Source organism: Gouania willdenowi, chromosome 17 (genome assembly GCF_900634775.1).
Source record: "Gouania willdenowi chromosome 17, fGouWil2.1, whole genome shotgun sequence".
NCBI lineage: Eukaryota > Metazoa > Chordata > Actinopteri > Blenniiformes > Gobiesocidae > Gouania > Gouania willdenowi.
In genome coordinates this window covers 36,630,652-36,651,152 of record NC_041060.1, presented here as the reverse complement: position 1 = coordinate 36,651,152, position 20,501 = coordinate 36,630,652, and the positions used below count along the sequence as shown (strand labels likewise).

General features: G+C 48.6%; 2 protein-coding genes across 7 annotated transcripts in view; one reads left to right on the top strand and one right to left on the bottom strand.

Annotated features, from left to right (window-relative positions):
• Positions 1 to 17,551, top strand: part of LOC114478733 (dipeptidyl aminopeptidase-like protein 6) — a 133,846-nt gene extending 116,295 nt beyond the window's left edge. For 3 of the 6 annotated variants that reach the window (XM_028471929.1, XM_028471928.1, XM_028471930.1), the window contains 10 exons: positions 11,399 to 11,446; positions 11,539 to 11,637; positions 11,716 to 11,785; positions 11,859 to 12,053; positions 13,253 to 13,307; positions 13,380 to 13,482; positions 15,416 to 15,471; positions 15,589 to 15,661; positions 15,728 to 15,801; positions 17,147 to 17,551. In XM_028471929.1, the coding sequence (XP_028327730.1) occupies positions 11,399 to 11,446; positions 11,539 to 11,637; positions 11,716 to 11,785; positions 11,859 to 12,053; positions 13,253 to 13,307; positions 13,380 to 13,482; positions 15,416 to 15,471; positions 15,589 to 15,661; positions 15,728 to 15,801; positions 17,147 to 17,305 (932 nt within the window). In that variant the 3' untranslated portion in view covers positions 17,306 to 17,551. The remainder of the gene's footprint in view (positions 1 to 11,398; positions 11,447 to 11,538; positions 11,638 to 11,715; positions 11,786 to 11,858; positions 12,054 to 13,252; positions 13,308 to 13,379; positions 13,483 to 15,415; positions 15,472 to 15,588; positions 15,662 to 15,727; positions 15,802 to 17,146) is intronic. The other 3 variants (XM_028471931.1, XM_028471933.1, XM_028471932.1) reach the window with 1 other exon arrangement.
• A 497-nt stretch (positions 17,552 to 18,048) lies between these two features.
• Positions 18,049 to 20,501, bottom strand: part of arhgap21b (Rho GTPase activating protein 21b) — a 75,598-nt gene continuing 73,145 nt past the window's right edge. The window contains 1 exon segment of the mRNA XM_028471926.1: positions 18,049 to 20,444. Coding sequence (XP_028327727.1) covers positions 19,158 to 20,444 — 1,287 coding nt within the window. The 3' untranslated portion in view covers positions 18,049 to 19,157.

Here is a 20,501-nt window from a genome sequence, read left to right as displayed (position 1 = left end):
CACCAGGTAGTAGACGTACCACAGCTTGAGAATCACTGCAACTCCAGCTATGCTTCTCCTTGCTCCAGGAAAAGAGAATCGAATTAATACTTCCTGCTTTTCTTTCAGCCTCATATTTTGCCACTCGCGTGCGAATGGGCTACAGATAACATTGAGCTAGCATGGCTAAAAACTCACTAACCCACACCTAACCATTGTGTGATTCTTTTAGGATCTGAAAAGTTTTGTTTTGTTTTGTTTTGTTTTGTTTTGTTTTGGTTCCCCCCCCCCTTCTGTTCAGGTACCAGCCGATCCCAAGAGAGGTTGCCAGGTGTGTGCAGACTACCCTTCCTCAGACAACAACCAATCATCTACAACGCCGACCGGAAATGAACGACCCACACGGCAGTGAAGGTCGCGGAGCGGGCGACATGGATCCAAGATGATTGCCGACACCAGCTGATGCTGAGACGGAGGCTGACCGAACAATGAAGGGGGAACCGACAAGGCCACTGGATTTTCTTTTTCACGACACACAAGAAAACACTCTAGAACAAGGGCCTAGCTTTGTTTATAAGCCACACCAAATGCTTATAGCTAGATGGAGGGTGGACAACCTCACACCTAGCTGCAGGAATACAGTCATAAACCCTTCTGCTACGATTGAGAAAAATACTCAAGGTTCTTCACTCATGATGCCGCCAATCAAGTGCGGTGATTCTAACCATGGTTCCACTATTCTTCTAGCTATTGGTTACCCCAGTCACCACTGAACTCAGCCAATGAAGACGAGTGATGTCCTTGATGCAAATGATGATTTTTGCTTATCTAGATGTAATAAAGGATGATTTTTGATGATTCATGCCATTGATAATAATGATGAGGTTTTTTTTTTTTAAGGTTTATTTCCACATTTTTCTTGATATATCTGTGCCTCATGAAAGAAGAATATATCCAATGTATGACAATAACGATGCTAATGGTTAACCCTGACAGACAGCAAAGGTGGAATATAATAATTTTGTTTCTTGATTTGGTCGTTGATGGCGACCAAAAGTGGGGAATGTTATGGCAGATTTTTATATTCATCATCATATCGTCAAATGTATGTTCATGTGTACAATTTGTCATGTTTTAATACATGATGACTCCATTACTCTTTACACTTTTGAACAGCTGAATCATGATTAAACAGATCGTATTGTACTCAGTGCAACACAGAGTCTCTGCCAAGGCCAGAGTCTCTGCTCACATGCAGATATACACGAACGCACACTTATCAAGGACAGATCAAGACTGGCGCCCGAACCTTCCTCATAACATCTTCATCATCCTCACATGTTTCCACTGACTCCCTCCTCCTCCTCCTGAGGGTGGAACTCTTCTTTTATCTGTATAAAACCTTAAGCTGAAACTGTTAGAGGGCGCGGCTCTGCCTTCGGACGTCCGGCCAGGACGGTCACTTCTTTTTGTTCCATCTTTGTCTTTTTTACTTATCTTATAATAAATCTTTTTTATAAAACCATCAATGCTCCGACTGGACTCCATCATTCAACCAGAGCAATAAATCATGTCTCCAAATGAGGTCAACCGCAAATCTTGCCGTAACAGGGGAGATAGTCCTTAATGTGCTGAAGGACCAGTCTCTCAAAGCACTTCATGATTACTGGAGTGAGGGCCACTGGGCGGTAATCGTTCAGGCTGGTGGTGGGGGGCTTCTTGTGTACTGGGATTATTGTGGCTGATTTTAGGCACAGTGGGATGACTGCCTGGGCCAGGGAGAGGTTGAAGATCCTGCTAAAGGTGGGGACGAGCTGGTAGGCACATGCTCTGAGCACCTTACCAGGTACTCCGTCTGGGCCAGCAGCTTTCTTAGGGTTCACTGTCAGAAGCACCCGCCTGACATTGTGTTCCTGTACAGTGAATGGAGTGGTGCAGGAGCCAGATAGGGTGGGGGCAGGGCTGGAGCAGATGAGTACTGCTGAGATGTTTCAAAACGAGCAAAGAAGTAGTTTAACTCCTCAGCCAATGCCATGCTCAGGTCTTCTGTGGACACATCACTGCCTGGCTGGTCATCCAGGGTTTTTGATTTAAGAAAACCCGGATGTTTTTGTCCACAGTCACATTCCCAATGCAGCACTGGATATAGTCCAGTAACGTTCCTGTGAATGTCTCCAAGTCCTGATGTGTGAATAAGTCCCAGTCTGTCTGTTCAAAGCAGTCCTGTAGTTTGAGGAGCGCGTTTCCAGTCCAGGTTTTAACAGTCTTAGTGGTGGGTTTAGCCCTACGTCTAAGGGGGGTGTAGGCTGGTGAGAGCAGGAGGGAAAGATGGTCAGACTGGCCAAGGTGGGGGAGGGGAACGGCTCTGTACGCATGCTTAATGTTGGTATAAACATGATCCAAAGTGTTCTTCCTCCGAGTAGAACACTTGACATGCTGGTAGAACTTCGGGAGTATAGTCTTCAAGTTGGCTTTGTTAAAATCCCCTGCGATTATGTGAACACCATCGGGATGGGCTCGCTGCTGTTCGTTTATGGTGTTCAGCAGGTGAGAGAGTGCTGTGTTTACATTGGCGTCGAGTGGAATATAAACAGCCGTGATGATCACCACAGTTAACTCTCTCGGCAGAAAAAAAGGTCGGCATTTTACAGACATGTACTCGACATCTGGGGAACAGTGTCTTTCTATGATTGTCCCATTGTTACACCAGTTGTCATGCACAAACAGACAGAGCCCCCCTCCCCTACTCTTACCCGAGTCCTTATTCCTGTCCCAGCGGAGCAGAGTCCGGCCTGCTAGCTGCAGGCTAACATCAGGTATTCCCGGGTGAAGCCAGGTTTCCGTGATAATCAGAACACAACATTCACGAACATAGCGATTTCCAGCAAGTTGTAGTACCAAGTCATCCATTTTATGCACTAGGGATCTGGCATTGGAGAGATACAGGCTCGGTAGAGGTGGCTTGTGTGGTTGTTTAGCATAACACCGGACTTGGAGGGGTGTTTCTTAGCAAATACAAATAACCATTTTTTCAAGTATATGTCAAAATTTGCTTACCTCTTAACATTGCTACTATTAATATACAATTGTTTGGTAAATGTTAAATGCATTGTTGGTCTTTAATTTGTCTGAGATGAGTTAATTGATTTCCCCTCAGTTCAATCAATCAATCAATCAGGGCCTTGTGGGGGTTGGTGTTTGGTGTCAGAGCTGTCAGGTGGTAAAACAAAGTTTGTACAGCGCTGCAACAGAGTGTATAGATCAGTCTATATTTGTTTCCACTTTTTCCCCTCTTTTTGCAAGTTGGATGTCTTCTATTTTTCTTCAGGCCTGCACTGTAAATACTGCTGCACTTTTACTACTGTAAATAAATACCCTTTGACTGCATTTTTGGGAACCTTGGACTACTTTTTGAGCCTACCCACTAGGCCATTGTTACAATATATATATATATATATATATATATATATATACACAGTGCAGCAGGTAATGGAGGTGGTGATTGGGTAGTGGGGGGGTTTCAGTGGGTTTCATGTGGATGGTGGCAGCGGGAAAGAAGCTGTTTTTGTGTCTGGAGGTTCTGGTCCTGATGGACCTAAACCTCCTTCCAGAAGGGAGAGATTGAAACAGTTTATGACCGGGGTGGGAGGGGTCGGCCACAATCTTTCCTGCACGCCTCAAAATCCTGGAGGGGTACAGGTCCTGGAGGGAGGGCAGATTGCAGCCAATGACCTTCTCTGCAGAGTGGATGATACGCTGCAGTCTGGCCTTGTCCTTGGTCGTAGCTGCAGCGTACCAGATGGTGATGGAGGAGCAGAGGATGGACTGGATGATGGAGCTGTAGAAGTTCACCATCATCTTTGTTGGAACACTGAACTTCTTCAGCTGCTACAGGAAGTACATCCTCTGCTGAGCTTTTTTGATGATGGAGCTGATGTTCAGCTCCCACTGGAGGTCCTGGGTGATGATGGTCCCCAGGAAGCAGAAGTACTCCACAGAGCTCACTGTAGAGTCTCCGAGGGTGAGGGGGGTGAGGGGGGCTGGGTTCTTCCTGAAGTCTGCTATCACCAGCCTTTCCACCACTGTGTGGTGGAAAGGCTGGTGACGTGCCGACGTGGTGACGTATCGATCATTTCCTGTTTACGCTCTACCGCTGCTTGCAGCGCTCTACTACTGTGTTCTGCTAATGCTAATCAAACTTGTTTTCATTGATATACCAAAGTGAACATTGAATCAGTTTGTGCTTATGCTAAAACAATGTCGGACTCCGTAATTTTCTCTGGTCCTTTACCAAATCTGACCAGTGATGACATGTATAGCCTATAGCATGTCATCATTTAACCGCTGGCTATCGAGGTGGTGTCCAGAAAACGAGGTGGGCTTCATTGATAATTGGAGATCCTTCTGGGGAAAACCGAACCTGATAGGAAGAGATGGAATCCATCCTACTTTGGAGGGAGCATCTCTACTATCAGAAAACATGGTACATTTATGACATCTCATGAATGAGACCATGTTACAGAGGCGGAGTCCTCCACGCCCCTCTGTGCTTGCCTTAGGACAGTTTCCCTCCCATTGCTATTATGATAGCTGTGTTCATCGCCATGACAACTGTTGTGATGGTGATGAATATTATTTTATAGAGACGGTGTCTGTCCCCCGACCCATATTTCACAATGATTTTAACATAAAATCAAATAAAAGAGCTATCAATTATAAAAATCTGAAAAAAATTAAAATCTCAAATCTAGAAACACCAAAACATAAAAGCATTAGATGTGCTCTATTAAATATTAGATCACTGAGATCCAAATCTCTACTAGTAAATGACCTTATCTCAGAAAATAACTTTGATTTATTCTGTTTTTTTTTTTTTTTTTTTTTTTTTTTTTTTTTTTTTTTGTTTTTTTTTAAAATTGTGGCTGTGAGCAGAGGAAGAAGTGAGTGGAAATTCCATAGAACAGGTATTTGGGAACAACGTGTCTGTGGTTGAGCCCAGTATGAGTGTTATCCCACAGCCCAAGGCCAGTGCATCCATGACAAATGTATTTCCAAGAACCGCCACTGCAAAACCCACGAGCCGCCCCCGGGCCCCGGAAGCAGCCAGGCCAGCAGCAAGAGCGGGCAACCCGGGGGCCCCCGGCGACCACCACACGGCCAAGCAGCCCCCCGAACGCCCCCAAGATCCCAAACCGAGAGGCAACCATCGCCCCCCCCATACACACCCGAGAAAGCCCCAAGGAGCCAAGGACCCAGCGCACCACGCCACCAATCCAACCCACAACCCCCAGACCCCCCACCCCATCCCCCCCCACACCCCCGCGCCCAACCCCCCGAGGGGAGGGCCCAGAGAGCTCCCCGCCCGAGACCCCAGCGGAGGAGCCAAAGCCCACGCCCAGCAGACGACCAGAGCCACGCCGAACGGGCAGCCGGCGGGCACCCGCCGCCGGGCCCAGAGCCAGCAGGGACCCGACCCCAGGCCAGAGGGACCCGGAATGAACGCAGCACCAGGAGCAGCCCGCCCAGGGAGGACGACCACACCCCAAGCCGCATAAGGCACCAGGGGGCCGCCGGGAGTCTCCCCGTCGGCCCCCAGGCACCCCAACCTAGCCCCCCATGGCGCCCCAAATCACCTATTGTTGATGTCGCCCGCGCCACGGGCTTTAGTTTTTTTATTTATTTATTTTTTTTTTTTTAAAGCCAGGGCCCCCTCCAAGGGCCAAGCCAGACCGCCTTGTGCATCCCCAGCACCCTGCCTCACGGGGCACTGCCCAAGCAGGGGCCGTACCATTAGGTATGCAAGGGCGCGGCACGCGGCACCCGCCCCGAAAGACCCCCGCCAGGACCGGCCCGGCCAGCCAGCAAATCACCCCGGGCCCCAGGAGCACCCCCCGGGACCAGGACCCCCCAAGGGCAAGTCCCCGGGCCAAGCCCCCCGGGACGCACCCCCCACCCCCGCCCAGGACCCGGCCACAGCCCAGCAGGACCGCACAGCCCCGGACAGCCCAAGGCCAGCAGCCCAGGGCCCGCCGCCCCCCGGGCAGCGCCAGCCACGGGGCAGCGCCACCCACCGGCCCGCGAGCAACCGGCGATCCCCACCGCAGGGACGGAGGCACCCCAAAGGCACACATCAAGTGCGGAACCGCAGCCCCGAGCCAAAGATGCCCCGGACCCACCCACCAGTCCGCAGATGGCAGGACAGACCCACCAGGCGGCCGACAGCAACCTCCACCACCGGAACAGCTAGCGCCGCCCCCCAGTAAACAGCATCGCTCCGAGGCACCTAGCAACCCCGCCCCAACCCCGGTGAGGACACCAGCACACCCCCAGCACACCCACCCCCCAAACCGGCGAGGCAGGCCGCCCCAGGCCCGCACACCGCGGGGCCCGCCCCCAAGGCCACCAGCCGACGAAACAAGCACCAAGCCTCACCCAAGGGGAGGAAGCGTCCCCGCGCTCCACCAGGCCGACACCGCCCGGAAAGACCCCGCAAGGAGAGACCCCAGCAAAGCCCCCCCGAGACCCACCGCCACGCCCGACCACACCATCCTGATGTATTTTCACTCTATGTAGTGGCCCAGCCACCAACAGAGGGGCCAGGCCCCCACCGGAGAGGCCCAAATATGTGAGCCAACCCACCACCCTGTTATGGTGCCTCTCCATTCCCCAATGGAGAGGCACTTCCCTATCCCCTGTGTGAGTGTGTGTGTTCAGTGAATGTATGGGGTGTAATTAAAAGAAGGGGGATGGAGGGGAGCGGTGCTCCCCATCCTACCTCTGTGGATTTACGTGTATGTGGTGTAATAGGCCGGAGGGTGTAAGTGAGGGTACACCCTCCGGGGGGTGGCATGTTGAGGTGTGATTAAAATTGGAGGGATTAGTAGGGTAACTAGAGGTGGGAGTGCCGCCCCCACGCCACTACATAGTGACACAGGTGGCGGCCCCCTCCACCCCCAGTCCCACCACCCAGCCCCCCAAGGGTTGGGTATGGGTGTGTGGTGCATATTGTGAATGGGCCAGACCAGCTGGGAGTGAGGTGAAGTGTACATGTAGGAGGACTGTCCGGTGCGAGCCGGGCCCGTCCGCGTGGCGGGCCACGCGAGATGGTAGATGGTGCCGACGGGCAAGCGGCACTGTGGGCCCCGGAGCAGCAAAGCCGGAGACCCCCCCCACGGCACCCCCCAGACTGCGACGGCCCCGCGGAGCACAGCGGCACCCCCCACCCCCGGGCACAGCCAGGCACCAACCCCGTCCCCCGGTGCCCCAGGGAGCGACCCCCGCCGCACGCCGGCCCAGAGCGACGCCCCCCCGCCGCCAAGGAGAGCGGCCGAGCAGGGGGGAGGCCCGTGCCCGCACCAGGGCCAGCACAGGCCCACCCGGCGCCACGACACAACACCCTCCACCGGAAGGCGGCCCCGGCCCCCCCGACGAAAGAGGATACCATCCACCGCCAAGCAGGGCCACCCCGCCAGCCACGGACCGGCAAGCCCGAGTACCGAAGCACCCCCAGCCCGGTACCGCCATCCCACACCAACGGCGCCAGAAGAGCCCCCCCCCCCCCCCACGGAGGGGACCCCCGACGACCCACGCACCGGCACGAGACACCCCCCCGACGCCAGCGCACCCCGGACGACAGCGGGCCCCAGGCCACCAGCCCCGCCCCACCCAAGGCTGCGCAGCGCCGCCACGAGCCGCGGCCGGTCCCCGGGCAGATGACAGGAGAGCATGCCCCCGGACACCCAGACCACGGATCCACCCCCGGGACACCCCCGCCCCGGAATGGCGCCCACGGCGCCCGGTGCGCCCAGCCAGCAGACCAGCCAATCCCGACGCGGATCCACCAGGCCAAGAGCCACGCGCCGCGCCCCCGCACACCCACCCAACACGACCCCCGGGGAGGCCCCATAGCACCCCCCACCCCACACCCCCAGCCGTACTGGCCACACCGGAGGGGGGCCCCGCCCGGCCCGTCACGCAAGCGACATCCCTGGCGAAGGCGCGCCCCAGGGAGCCAAGCCGAGGACCCGCAAGGGCCGACGGAGCAACCCACGGCCACACCCCGCCACCCAGCAACCCAGGAGGCAATCGCCGACCCCGGGCAGCAGCCACCCCCAAAGCCGCCCACACCCCGGATCCCCCCGGACCGGAGCCACGGACCCCACCACCCCAGGCCCCCCAACGGGACCACCCCCCAGCCAACCCATCCGGCACGGCACCGCCCGCCCCCCAGGCGGGAGCAACAGCCCCCCCACCAGCCCCCAGGCAAACGGGAGCCCCCCAAGCCCAGCCCAACCGGATGGCGGGCGCAAGAGCAAAGGAGGAGGGGGGGGAGGACGAGACAGGGGGACAGGGAGCAAGGGGAAGGAGCGGCAGAGGAGCACGCAGGGCCCCAGCCCCAGAGGCCAACCAGATGCGCATGCAAGGGGCAACAGCGCCAAATCGAACAGCCCTGGGACCCTGTGAACACCCAGAAGGAATGCACACCCGCGCCGAGGCAGCCAGGCACTCCGGCAACCCTCCCCAGCCAACCCAGCCAGGACTACCCCAGAGGCCCAAGGGCGGCCCAGGCCGCCCTTGTTTAACTGAAACATGGCTGTATCAAGATGAATATGTTAGTTTAAATGAAGCCACTCCTCCCAGTCATTTAAATACTCATATGCCACGAGACATAGGCCGTGGAGGTGGTGTAGCAGCTATTTATCATTCCTCTCTCCTAATCTATCCTAAACCAAAGGCCAGTTACACTTCCTTTGAAAGCCTGGTTCTAAATTTATCTCATAATGAATCAAAAACCTGCCAGCCAGTCTTATTTATGATAATTTACCGTCCTCCAGGCCCTTATTCTGAATTTCTATCAGAATTCTCTGAGTTTATATCAAACTTATCCTCAGTTCTGATAAAATACTGATAGTAGGAGATTTTAATATCCATGTGGACAAAGATAGTGATAGCCTGAGCTCAGCCTTTATGTCCCTAATAGACTCAGTTGGCTTTTTTCAAACTATTAATGAAGCTACTCATCGTTTAAATCATACTCTTGATCTTGTTCTAACATATGGCCTTGATATTAATGAACTAAAAGTCTACCCTGAAAATCCTCTGCTATCAGATCACTTTTTAATATCTTTTAACATTATCCTAGAGGATCTCGCACTGTGCAATAAAATAGTTAGGAGTAGAAATCTGTCCAATAGTGCTGTGGCTAAATTTAAAGAGGCCATTCCTGCTGCCTTACACTCAGTGCACCATCCAATAAATAACTATGATATTAATTATAACCCCTCTCAACTGGATCTGCTTGTCGATAGCTCTGCTAGTCTACTAAAATATATCCCTATAAAATATTCCTATCAATAGGCTACGTGCCACAGTCCTTTAAAGTAGCTGTAATCAAACCCCTTCTCAAAAAACCTACTCTTGATTCCAGCACTTTAGCAAACTACAGGCCTATATCTAATCTTCCTTTTATTTCAAAGATTCTTGAGAAAGTTGTGGCAGCTCAGCTCTGTGACTTCCTTCAAAACAACAGCCTGTTCGAGGACTTCCAGTCAGGTTTTAGAGCTCAACACAGCACAGAGACTGCTTTAGTTAAAGTAACTAATGATCTACTCTGGGCTTCAGATGAAGGACGACTCTCAGTGCTGGTTTTATTAGATCTTAGTGCAGCTTTTGACACTATAGATCACTATATTCTACTAGAGAGATTAGAGGAATTACTTGGAATCACAGGGACTGCCCTAAACTGGTTTAAGTCCTACCTATCTGATAGGTACCAGTTTGTACACGTGAATAATACGTCTTCTGTGTACACTAAAGTAAACTACGGGGTTCCTCAGGGCTCTGTGCTAGGTCCAATCCTCTTCTGTATCTATATGATCCCCCTTGGTAATGTTATGAGAAAATACTCTGTTAACTTTCACTGCTATGCTGATGATACCCAACTGTATGTATCAATGAAGCCAGGTGAGACAAATCAGCTATCTAAACTTGAGGCCTGTCTAAAGGACATTAGGGCCTGGATGGACCAAAATTTTCTTCTTCTCAACTCAGACAAGACTGAGGTCATTGTACTGGGCCCACGACACCTTAGAGAAAGTTATGCTAGCCTAACTGCCCTAGATGGCATTACTCTGGCACAAAGCACAACTGTTAGAAACCTTGGGGTTCTATTTGATCAGGACTTATCCTTCAACTCTCACATAAAACAAACTTCAAGAACTGCCTTCTTTCATCTCCGTAACATTGCTAAAATCAGATCTATCCTGTCTCAGGGCGACGCCGAAAAACTAGTCCATGCTTTTGTTACCTCTAGACTGGATTATTGTAATTCTCTTTTAGCAGGCTGCCCGAGCAAGTCGCTTAAGACACTTCAGCTGGTTCAAAATGCTGCAGCATGTGTACTGACTAAAACTAGGAGAAGAGATCACATTACTCCTGTATTAGCCTCTCTGCATTGGCTTCCCATAAAATATAGAATAGAATTCAAGATTCTTCTTCTCACTTATAAAGCCCTAAATGGACAGGCACCAGTCTATCTCAAGGAGCTTGTAGTGCCATACAATCCCCCCAGAACACTACGCTCTCAAAATGCTGGACTACTCGTTGTTCCATTTGTCTCTAAAAGTAGTATAGGAGGAAGAGCTTTCAGTTATCAGGCCCCACTTCTCTGGAACCATCTACCAACCACGGTTCGGGGGGCAGACACCCTCTCTACCTTTAAGGTTAGGCTCAAAACATTCCTCTTTGATAAAGCTTTTAGTTAGGAACCAGCTCATAGCTCATAATTAAGATGCAATAGGCATAGACTGCCGGGGGGGGGGTCTGGCATGCTCGGTTGGAGAGAGGTTGGAGAGGGCGTTAAGAGAGAGGTCATTTAGGTTAGAGAGGGACCGGAGAGGGTCCCATTCCTCTTTCAAACACTCCCTCTATGTCTGCTTCTTCCCTTGTGTGTTTGCTCCTGTTCTCCTTCTGGCTTTTGTCTTGCAGGTCCGTGGGATCCTCAGTGTGGAGTTACAGAGTCTCAACAACTCTGTCTCCACCCTTTCCTCTGCACACACCCAACACAGCATAACGTGGATGGCTGTTCATCATAGGAATGGGATCCACACAAGGTTCCTGCTGCTTAACAGAAGGTTTTCCTTGCCGCCATGATGAATTCATGTTGGGTGTGGGATACATATGTATGTGTATATACGTATATATGCATATGTGTGTATCCATAAAATGAAGAGTCCGTCCTTAAGACTGCTCTACTGTAAAGTGTCTTGAGATACCATTGGTTATGATTTGGCGCTATACAAATAAAAGATTGATTGATTGATTGATTGATTGAATGCTAATGCAAGTGCTAATGCTACAGCTCACGACTGTCAAATGATGAAAAACGACAGAAAGCTTCCTGTCTGTCTGTCATCTGTAGGTCCAGCCGTCCCGAGTGTGTGCGTCTACAGCACAGGGGACACACGCAGTGAGTGATAACCACTTGTTGAGAATCACTTTGTCACATGATGTTGCTCCTGCTTCAAAAGATTTTAAATGGTTTTCTTTGTGGCTATGCAGAGATTTTGGAAGTGGAGACGAACGAGCTTGTGAACGACACGTACACCAACATGCAGATGCCCAGAGTGGAGTATGAGAAGCTGGTGATCGACGACTACAGTGCGTGTTGATGTGTACGTTGGTGGACCGTGCTAACGGCATCCTAAGATTATGCTAACATTGTGCGTTGTCTTCTAGCTCTGACCATGCAGGTCCTGAAGCCTGCAGGCTTCGTGGAGACAGCTCACTACCCTCTGTTGCTGCTGGTGTGAGTGTCATCTACAGTAAGTGTTGCTCTCACTGTCACTGCATGCTCACTGACTGTGGTCGCCCCCTCGCAGTGACGGGACCCCCGGGGGTCAGATGGTGACCGAGCGCTTCCTGCTGGACTGGGCTACCGTCCTGGTCAGCAGCTTCAGCGCCATCGTCGTCCGCTTTGATGGCCATGGCAGCGGCTTCCAGGGAACCAACCTGCTCCACAAGGTGCGCCGAAGACTTGGAAAACTGGAGGAGCGGGACCAGCTGGAGGCGCTCAGGTTGGGTTTGTGAAACACAACATCCTACAGATTACATTCATATCTACATGTTTAGACTAAGGGATTGGTTTGAGCTATTCACTCCGACGGACTCAGGGGAGCAGATTCACAAAAGGTTTAGTGATATTAAAACGTGTGCAAACGTCACGCCACGCACTAATAAGGAATACAAAGCCCAAGAAATCAGGTGTGCGCCGCCGCTGCGCTTCCAAATGCGCCTTCATTCCATTTAGTGCATTTCCCTCTGATGAATATGCTTTGTAGGTGGAAGCAAAAATATGGGAGGAGTAAATGCAAATAAATTAATGCAGTGGACGTAATGTGATTCATGAAATCTGGAACTGTTTGCGGTGATAGCTTTAGTAGCAGAAAATACCACGACTGAGGAAGAGGTGCAAACACACACGGAGAGATCATCACTGCAGTAAATGTGGACAGAAAACACATTAGAGATGGAAAAAAGGCTTCAATCTAATGCACACCTACACCACATCTGGATGTACACCTAACAACATAAATATATCAGTCACACGTAGACACAGCTGTGTAGTGAGTGAAGCTATAGTGATCAGGTGACCTTCACTATGTAGCACCGTCTACGTGACATGTAAACACTTGTATACACGCGTGCAGGTGTGTGTGTGTGTGTGTGTATAACAGACCACCATTTAGTGTGGTTACAGTCTGTGTCACTACACTCGTCCATAGAGTGGTAGTGACTGTAGTGTTACACTCTGAGTCAGATCATTGCTGTGATTGGACAGAATGCAACACTCACGCACACACACACACACTTACTGATGTGCACACGTGTGTACGCGTGGACGCCTAATATTATTTCTAAGTGTTTACATGTCACACAGACGGTGCTACATAGTGAAGGTCACATGATCACTATAGCTGACATTAGGTAAGTTTAGTGAAAGTTAGACACGTACACGTGTGTTAGACTGGTGTGTATGAATTTAGAATGGATCCACCCCCCATAGTGTGTGTGTGTGTGTGTGTGTCTGTGTGTGTGCATGTGTGTGTGTGTGTGTGTGTGCGTGCGTGCGTGCGTGCGTGCGTGCGTGTGTGTGTGTGTGTGTGTGTGTGCGTGCGTGCGTGCGTGTGTGTGCATGCGTGTACGTGTGTGCGTGCGTGTGTGTGTGTTTGTGTGTGTGCATGTGTGTGACACTGAGCTCTCACTGTGTCTCCAGGTTCATTTCCAAAGAGCCGTACGTTGATAAGAGTCGGATGGGCGTCTACGGAAAGGTTGGTTCCTCATCCTCGCTGTGATGAGGAAGAGGAAGTGTGTGAACATTGTGTGTGTGTGTGCGTCCTCAGGCCTATGGAGGATACCTAGCTACTCTGCTCCTCAGCTCTGAAAACTTTAACCAACTCAAATGTGGGACGGCCGTCTCTCCCATCACAGACTTTCAGCTCTACGGTAACGTCTGTGTTTGATTCCCATTAACCTGCTGAATAAATCTGTGTTTACTAGGGCTGGGACTATCGCGTTAATTGTGATTAATTAATTACAAAAAGATAACACAGTTAATCGCTTTTTTTTTTCCTCAGCTAGCACCTTAATGCTAAACATGTAGCAGCTAGCACCTTAATGCTAAACATGTAGCAGCTAGCACCTTAATGCTAAACATGAAGCAGCTAGCACCTTAATGCTAAACATGTAGCTGCTAGCACCTCAATGCTAAACATATAGCAGGTAGCACCTCAATGCTAACATATAGCAGCTAACACATCAATGCTAACATGTAGCAGCTAGCACCTCAATGCTAACATGTAGCAGCTAACTCATCAATGTTAACATGTAGTAGCTAGCACCTCAATGCTAACATATAGCAGCTAGCACCTCAATGCTAACATGTAGCAGCTAGCACCTCAATGCTAACATGTAGCAGCTAACTCATCAATGCTAACATGTAGCAGTTAACACCTCAATGCTAACATGTAGCAGCTAACTCATCAATGCTAACATGTAGCAGTTAACACCTCAATGCTAACATGTAGCAGCTAACTCATCAATACTAACATGTAGCAGTTAACACATCAATGCTAACATGTAGCAGCTAACACCTCAATGCTAACATGTAGCAGCTAACACCTCAATGCTAACTTGTAGCAGCTAACACCTCAATGCTAACATGTAGCAGCTAGCACCTCAATGCTAACATGTAGCAGCTAGCACCTCAATGCTAACATGTAGCAGCTAACACCTCAATGCTAACATGTAGCAGCTAACACTTCAATGCTAACTTGTAGCAGCTAACACCTCAATACTAACATGTAGCAGCTAACACCTCAATGCTAACATGTTGCAGCTAACACCTCAATGCTAACATGTAGCAGCTAGCACCTCAATGCTAACATGTTGCAGCTAACACCTCAATGCTAACATGTAGCAGTTAACACCTCAATGCTAACATGTAGCAGCTAGCACCTCAATGCTAACATGTAGCAGCTAACACCTCAATGCTAACATGTAGCAGCTAACACTTCAATGCTAACTTGTAGCAGCTAACACCTCAATACTAACATGTAGCAGCTAGCACCTCAATGCTAACATGTAGCAGCTAACACCTCAATGCTAACATGTTGCAGCTAACACCTCAATGCTAACATGTAGCAGCTAACACCTCAATGCTAACATGTTGCAGCTAACACCTCAATGCTAACATGTAGCAGCTAGCACCTCAATGCTAACATGTTGCAGCTAACACCTCAATGCTAACATGTAGCAGCTAGCACCTCAATGCTAACATGTTGCAGCTAGCACCTCAATGCTAACATGTTGCAGCTAACACCTCAGTGCTAACATGTAGCAGCTAGCACATCAATGCTAACATGTAGCAGCTAGCAGGGACAATGGTCCTAGTGGAGCAGACAGTGTCTCCAATCCACACTGACACTCAGACAGGGTTCAGAACCAATAATAAATCCATGAGTGACAAATGAACAAAGTCAGTGATAAATGATTGTAGTGACAGTCGACCACTCTGTGGTAGAGGATGTGGGCGGGGCTAGAAGCACTGCTACAGATAGCATCGTCTGACCCAACTTATCAACTGTTATGTAGAAAAACTATTTCAGACTAAATTCATCAGTTGTTCTGTTTATTTCATGATATTTACAGATATTATAAATATTTTACACTGTTCAGTTTATATTTCTCTGGAATGTTCTGGACGTTTTTATTTTAATACAAAAACACATTTGTTTTAGAAAGTTTACTAAACATCCATAAAAGCATGAATATATCTTAGTTAATTATAATATATTATTTATTCATGTTACACATTGTTTGCACTTAGTGATGAAATAATAAACATTATTTAGTTGTTTAAACGTTTTATCTTTTGTAGCGTCTGCGTTTTCTGAACGATATCTCGGCACAAAGACGGACTCTCGTGTTTACTCGGTGAGTTTCCGTCCGACACAAAGAAGCTGTTCCATGTCTTGATTCTAAACCTCTGAAGCTTGAATGCTAGTGTGTAGCTGACTGAGGTGTGCTGTGGTATCTGTTGGCTTCCCTCAGATGGCGAGCCTAGCACACAGAGCGAGTCAGCTGATGAACAAACAATATCTGATCATCCATCCCACAGCAGACGGTATGAGCGACCAGCTAATTTTAGCATTAGCGTTAGCATCTGATGTGTGTGATCTGCTCTCCACAGAGAAAGTTCACTTCCAACACACGGCCAAATTCATCAACCATTTAATCAGCGAGAAGACCAACTACACACTGCAGGTAAGCCACGCCCACACACACACCATCATTAGCTTCTGTCATGTGACAAAAAACGCTCAGCTGTGATTGGACGAACACGCTCCTGAGCAGGATGTTCATTGGTCTGTTTTAAAGTCGACTGAACAACTGATTGAGTTCAACGTTAGAAAATGTTCAATAAATTTAAGATTATTCAAAAATAGAAACTTTTCATGGGAATTATTCAGACATTTGGAGTCATTTTATATCACATCAAAGCAAAATAATATCAGATTTATTTGTAAGTAGAACTTTACATTTATTGAAGTTTTCTAAGGAGCTTGTTTTTTTTTAGGACAAATGTCATATATATTTATATATAAATATATATATATATATATATTTATATAAATGTTTCACACACTTTGGTTTAAAACAAAAACCTTGATTTTTCATTAACCAATAGTTATATAATTATTAATATTTACACTGTAAATGTTTAGTTTGATCTGATCAATACTTTATAGATATGGATTATGTAGTGAGGGTGTGTCCTTTGCTTCCAATATGTCTGTAACTCCATCACATATAAAGGTAAATATGGTATAGTAATAAGCTCCACCCACTCTCTCAGAATATAGACATAGATCTGCTATACATCCTATCTGGTGGACATGTCAGCTCCTCTAAATAGTCACTAAGTCAGTGTGTGTTTGGGTCTGGAACATGTTCAGTAAACTACTTAGCATATGTCTCAGCTCCCTGTAATGTGATCAGCATAGAGCTATGAACATAGACTGTTCACATCACTAATGATTAGTCACAGATATACATTGGTTCTAGACTCACACGCTCTGGAAATATGAACATATACTTTATTATTTTCATTGGTTCATAACTACATGTAATAAATAATCTGATGTTTTAATTTATAATATAAATGTTACTGTTTATTGGAATATTAAACTATTTTTTATTTTGGTCTCAAACGTTGGGTTATTTCACCACTGGTGAATATTAATAATCCTTTATATGATGTTATTGTAGCTTAGCTCTGTGTCTGATAATCAGTTATTGATTAGAAAAACATATTTATTATGAACACATTTCTCATGTTCTACATTTATATTTTGAATGTTTGAGCCTGAAACACATAAGACCTCACTACATTATCCATATCTCATAAAGTATTGATCAGATCAAAGTAAACATTTACAGTAGGAATATTGAATAACAACTGGTAAACATTTCTGAATTTTTGGGAACCAAAGTGCGTGAACATTATTATGGAACGACCCACTTTCAAAACATTTTGTTAAATAATTTCATATTTTCAGTTTAAATGAAAGTAAAATACTGTTATAAGCGCGGACCTTTATTGTGACAGATCTACCCTGACGAGGGCCACTTCCTGCACTCTGGGGCCACACGGCAGCACCTCAGTCAGGCTCTGGTCAACTTCTTCCAGGAGTGTTTCAGAGAACCAGAGACCCTGAGGAAGCAGCAGCAGCAGGAGGAAGAGGAGGAGGATGAAGATGATAGTTAGAGCGCCCTCTGGTGGACATGAGTTATAGCACAACCCCCCTCTGTGTGTGTGTGTGTGTGTGTGTGTGTTGCTTTAGAACACGTTGGACATTTGGTCGCCGTGCCTTAATGTGATGAAGAGGATGATGATGATGAAGGACAGAGATCGTTCTCTCTCCTCACATTTTACCCCAAAAATCTGGACTTTTTCTCTTTTCTTCCAGAAAATCCTGCATTAATTGTGTGTGTGTGTGTGTGTGTGTGTGTACATACTACGTCTTCATGTGCTACTTGTGTATATAAAGCATTTTGAAATGTATTAAAGTGCTTTCATCTCTGGATCTTTTTACTGGATCTTTGACATTTTCAAACAATCATTAGCATTAGAAGTAGCATGTGTTGGTGTAAACTGGTTTAAGTTTAAACTGGTTTAGGTTTAAACTGGTTTAAGTGTAAACTGGTTTAGGTTTAAACTGGTTTAAGTGTAAATTGGTTTAGGTTTAAACTGGTTTAAGTGTAAACTGGTTTAGTTTTAAACTGGTTTAGGTTTAAACTGGTTTAAGTGTAAACTGGTTTAGGTTTAAACTGGTTTAAGTGTAAACTGGTTTAGGTTTAAACTGGTTTAAGTGTAAACTGGTTTAGGTTTAAACTGGTTTAAGTGTAAACTGGTTTAGGTTTAAACTGGTTTAAGTGTAAACTGGTTTAGGTTTAAACTGGTTTAAGTGTAAACTGGTTTAAGAGGACAAACCAACTCAAAGCTTTGTCGACTGTTGAAAGTTTATTTCCAGTGTTTCAGGAGTTTGTCGCACACACACACACACACACACACACACACACACACACACACACACACACACACACACACACACACACACACACACACACACACACACACACACACACACACACACACACACACACACACACACACACACACACACACACACACACACACAGTACCAAAGTATCCACAGCAGTCGTCTTCATCATCATCATCATCACACTGTAGTGAAACTATGGAGATGAAGAGTAAAGCTACTTCCTGTACACGTCACTCTTTTTACAAACAGCTTCAAATTCAAGTTCTATTAAAATATGTCAAATAACGAGCGATTTGTGATGATAAAATGTAGAAAAGTGTTTAAGATCATGGTGAGAGGAGGAATGGAAGCTCACGGTAAAAACATTGTTCACATTAAAATGTCACATGGCACACGCTCAGAGATCAGGAACAGGAAGTACGTTCTCCTTCACGTCATTGGATGGAACCAAGCACAGGAGACTGGTTTGTACCTTTGATGGAGGACTAGAACCAACAAACACACCTTTATTCCCTTTTATCAGCTTCTATTCTTCCTATTGTTCTACAGCAGGAACTCAAACACCTTCTGTTCTCTACAGTTTGGATAAAAACAAAGAAAAGGTTTTATGGGTTTAACACACACACACACACACACACACACACACACACACACACACACACACACACACACACACACACACACACACACACAGTACCACAGTCTGTACATTCTTCATTTGGTTCCTCTGCTTCCTATTGGTTCAACTTCAAAGGCAGTTCTGGTCCAATCCCAGCGTCACTGGTTTATTCATCATCATCAGTGAAATGCACGTGTGTATCAAACTGACCACACGTGCATCACGACACGCGGCACTGATCAAAGCAAACTGATTGTGATTGGCTGTCCTCGACCCTCAGAGTCACAGGAAGAGGAAATAAAACTGAGCTAGCAAAAACTAACTAGAGCTAAAAGCCTGCTAGCTAACAAAGCTAACTTAGGGTGAGCTCATTGTTGTGGTAAACATCCTCCAGGGGGCGCTGCTGATTAGAATTACCCAGCATGCTCTCTGAGTCACAGGCACTGGTAGAAGCGTGAGTGAACCACCTGAGAACCGGTTAGCTTGTGGGGGTGGGCGGTGGCTGACAGGCTCAGGTTCTTACTCAGGGGGGCGTCGCCGTTGAGTGTTCGTTCGGACGAGCAGGAAGCGCTGAGGCTCGTGATGCTAGTGGCGTGCGTGGCGCCCTGGGCCTCGCTGGGCTCCAGGCTGACCTCGGGGTTGCTGGTGCGATGGCGCTCTCTTGCGATCCACTCCCTAATAGAGAAGTCCTGCGAGCTGCACTTGGGTTTGAGGCGGTCCACAGCCGACAGCCCCGCCTCCTCAGACCACACCCCCAGGACGGACAGCTCAGCAAAGTCCCTCTGTCCGCCCATGGTGTGGCGGCGGCGGATGTTCTTCTTCTTGCTGCGACCCTCGGGCGTCCGTTGGCTACCCACGCCGAACATGTCGTCCGCCGACACCCTGAGGCGCACCTTCAGCCGATCGGTGATCTTTAACTTCCACGTTGGCTCCGCCTTGTCCAGCTCGCTGCGGGAGGAGGAGCTAAGGCTTCCCGTGGAGCGGTTCTGAGCAGGTTCTAGGGCGTGCGGCGTCCTGTTGGCATCCAGCGATGACTCGCTGTCCGTTTTGTGCTGAGCTGTTTTCTTCCTGCTCAGCGTGTCGCCCTCGATGAGGCGGTAGGACGACAGTGGGCGGGGCTCCTCCCTCTCCACTGCAAACAAAGACAGCTCGCCCTCGCTGTCCGTGTCCACCGGCCGCCCCTCGCTCACCAGCTCGCTCCTCTCGTCGTCGGCGTCGTCTCCACGGCTCTCGGACATGCTGAGCGCAGCGGTCAGGAAGGTGGCGGAGGAGGTGGTGGAGTAGTCGGACGTGATGGAGCACACGTCAGGCCCCGCCCTGCCCCGCCTCCCTCTGGGCGCCGACGCCTGTGAGCAGGTACTGTTCATGGTGCCAAGGTCGGACACCGTGTCGTCACAGGCAGACGGCGGCTCGGACGGGGGTCGCTGGGGGAGCGCTGGGGCAGAGGGCGGAGAGGTGGGGCTCTCAGGAAGAACTGCCTCCTTTGCGTCAGCGGTGTCCAGCTGGTCCTGGAAGATCCGCCTCAGCCCCTCTACCTCCTCCTTTTGTGAAGACCAAGTGGGCGGAGCCTGTAGCTCCTCCCCCACCAACACTGAGTCCAGGTCGTCGTCAGAGCTGCTGAGCTGAGTTTTGTCTTTAGACTTCTTACGTTTACGGTTGGCGAAGAAGGAGGAGCGTAGCATCTCTCTGCTGACGTGGTCCCTCCCAGAGCCCCACAGACCCTGAACACACACACACACACACACACACACACACACACACACACACACACACACACA